Here is a 3,200-nt window from a genome sequence, read left to right as displayed (position 1 = left end):
TATTACTAATTTTTTAAATACAGTTTTATATTACCAAGGGTTTGAGTTACCAAAATATTGCTGGTGGTTTGTAGAATAGAATGAGGGTTTGACATTAGTATCTAGCCTTCAGTTATCTCTGATTTAATGTTCCAGAGTTATTAGATGATCTTTTGAGGATAGAATTTCATTTTCAAACTGACCCCCCCCCAAAAAAAGGCAAATAGACCAAAATCATTGAAAATATGCAACTATTTTACTTTATCATTCTAACAAACATGAACATAAAATAAATATTTGGCAAACAAATGTCTCTTCACTGAAATTATATATTATATATGAAATACATTTTTATTATAAAATAAACACAATATTTGAAAAGTTAAAATTGAATAGATAAACATTAATGATTAATAAGATATTGGAGGAGCATCCCATAGGAATGGTCTTGCCCCACAAACTCTGTTTTGCCCCATAGGCTTTTGTCTACCCATCTCTCTCCTACAATATTGTCATTTTCAATACATAAGAAGTAAAGAATTAAGAAACAAATGCATACAATTCGAGTAAAACAAAATGCTTTATCTATAGCTATTTATTTGAGAATAAAAAAGGAGGCACTTATTTTGGCCTGACTAATTGCCTGAATCATGACCTTGAGTCCTCAATCTACTTAGCGTGTATAGACCTGTGCAATGACTAAAGAATAAAACCAGGAACAGAAACCATTCCCTTCAACACCTAGATCTTAATTCATTAATTGGGGTTGTATTTACTTTTGATGGGAATTGAGTGTTCACAGTCTTCTATTGGTGTATCTTATCAAGACAGATAATTCTGTTTGCTTGTAGGTACACATCATAGGTTTTGAAAGCATATTATTTTTTCACTTATAAATTGTTTTCCTTTGCATATATAATTCTCAGCAAGTTTACCTATATACATTAGAAGCTTTAAAATCATCTTCTTAAATATCTTAGCAGAAAATCAAAGCTCACTTTCCCTAAAACTGTTTAATTGCTAATAGTTTCCTAAAGGATTAACAAATCTTTTCATTGAACTAGCGTTTCTATATTTTGATAAATTCAATTAAAAGCATTATTTGATGTCTATTGTTTTTAGCTAATTGTTTAAAAAAGAAACAAGCCATCGTTTTAGCTGTTTACTAATATTTCATGTTAGTAAACTAAATATTTTAAATAAAAGATAATAGGTTATGCTTTAGAGTATGTTTTATTGCTATCGCATATCAATAGCAATAGAATTTGGACCTTTTAACAGATAATATATGATAGTGAAGAAAGAGGACTCTATCAGTAGATTACACAAATTGGACTGAAGATTGAGGCCAGAATAGTAAATGCATTTAATACACATGAGGTTAGAAGGTCCAAAGTAAGTAATTTCTCTTCCCGCCACAGGTGACTACATCTATATGCCCTTTAAACTTCTCATCTCAATTTAAGAGCAGTCATAAAGCAAGTTCTCCTGCCTGGCGTACTTACAGTTTCTGGCAAGCATCTATAAAACACAAGGATCATAATCCGCAGTTGGACCTGAAAGGTGTTAGACATAACTGGTGGAAGTCCTACTGAGCACCGTCACGGTCGGTCGTGGATTACGTGCATGTGGCACATGACGCCCAGGGGCTAAATATCTGTGCCTTGGCCTCTTTCGGTTGCAACAGCAGAACCCACAGAGCAGAGCCCCTCCGACGATGAGGACCGCGGTAGTGGCCCAGCCGACGAAGAGTGAAGCTCCCAGCTCTCGTTTCTGACCTACATGGACCGCTGGGTTGTAGAAATCCCTGATGATGGTATTGGCCATCCAGCACACTGGAATCAGGACGAAGATACCGGTCAGGATAAAGAGGACTCCGGAAATTCCCACGAGGTATGCCTTTGCCCTCCGGTTAGAGCCTGTGCACCGAATCTTCTTCATGCCACAGATGCCGACAAGCAGAGCAATCACAGATAGGGCCACAGCCACACACATGAGGGCCCGGGACGCCTCTAGGGCAGGAGGGAGGGCCAGCAAAGAATCATAGGCCTTGCACTGCAACTTATCCTTGGCTTGTCGGACACAGTTCATCCAGAGGCCTTCCCAGACCCTTTCGAAGACAATAATGTTGCTGCCAATAAAAGCCGATACTCTCCACTGAGGCAGAAGAGTTGTGGTAAGGGTCCCGACCATGCCGAGGAACCCAAGAACCAGTCCAGCGATTTGCAGTGGATAAAATGCCATCGCCTTTGCTCTGAAGATTGATCCAGTCTGCAACGGGAGCTGCTTACCATTCAGAGCAGAGAGGCCTCTATGAGTTTACAGCAGTCTCTGGTGATGTTCTATCGCTGTTACTGGGCATAACATTTTAGTCCAAATCCAGAGCAGTGACTGAACTTAACTGGAAGTATCTGTTGTAAATGCATGCTGCCTGTCTACATACATACATTTCTGTATGGATTATTTAGTAGTCATAGGGAACTGTTTCCCAGCCAATAAGAAGTAGCCAGAGGTGTGTCCAGAAATACTGCATTCAGTGTTCATTTTTCTCATGTTATTGTTGTCTAAGCAATGTTGTAATTAAGTATCAAAGCTACCATTGTGGACTACTAATTACAGAGCTGAAAACTTCCTGTTTAAAAGCCACTCTGATGTTGAAGTATAAATATATGTGTTAAGCCACAACTGAAGACAATACCAGAACCTTGCCACTTCTTTGGAGAGCATTTGAAAAACACTTTGGATTTTAGATAATCTATTATTTTCTGCCAATCTAAGACAACTTTCTTTAACATGGTTAAAGAACTCTAGTATTAAAAAAGACTTCTGGAGTCAAATAAATGTTTAGGTATTATTTCTACATTTCTGCTAAAATCATCAGTATTCTTAAAAAAGAGGCATGCTAAGCAAAACCTTCAGATTCCATGCTTTTTTATTTCTAAGATCCAGAAAGCAAGGAGAAACACTTATTATTGAACTTACTGGTAATTATTATATGTTGAGTAATTCCTTTCTCTCTAATGAAATCATGTTTAGTTTATAAGTACTCATTAGCTATTTCTTCAACAGCAGCTTGGAATATATCACATTTATCAAAGCAAAAAATATATATTCCATTTTTATGGCACTGTGTGAAAGTGGCCCTTTGGATTAGCTGTGCAATTACTTAAATCCAGATACTAAAAAGCTTTTTAGAGTTGGAAGACAGTTTCAAAGTTATC

At 37.0% G+C, this 3,200-nt stretch overlaps 1 protein-coding gene across 1 annotated transcript; it reads right to left on the bottom strand.

The window, feature by feature from the left end:
* Positions 1–213: 213 nt before the first annotated feature.
* On the bottom strand, positions 214–2,420 carry CLDN17 (claudin 17). The gene has a single exon (XM_012186603.4). It carries the CDS (start codon positions 2,221–2,223, stop codon positions 1,546–1,548), a length of 678 nt encoding a protein of 225 aa, XP_012041993.1. The 5' UTR covers positions 2,224–2,420; the 3' UTR covers positions 214–1,545.
* Between the last annotated feature and the right edge of the window lie 780 nt (positions 2,421–3,200).

The sequence above is a fragment of the Ovis aries genome, chromosome 1 (assembly GCF_016772045.2).
Source record: "Ovis aries strain OAR_USU_Benz2616 breed Rambouillet chromosome 1, ARS-UI_Ramb_v3.0, whole genome shotgun sequence".
In the NCBI taxonomy this organism is placed as follows: Eukaryota; Metazoa; Chordata; class Mammalia; order Artiodactyla; family Bovidae; genus Ovis; species Ovis aries.
This window is presented reverse-complemented; position numbering and strand designations above follow the sequence as displayed.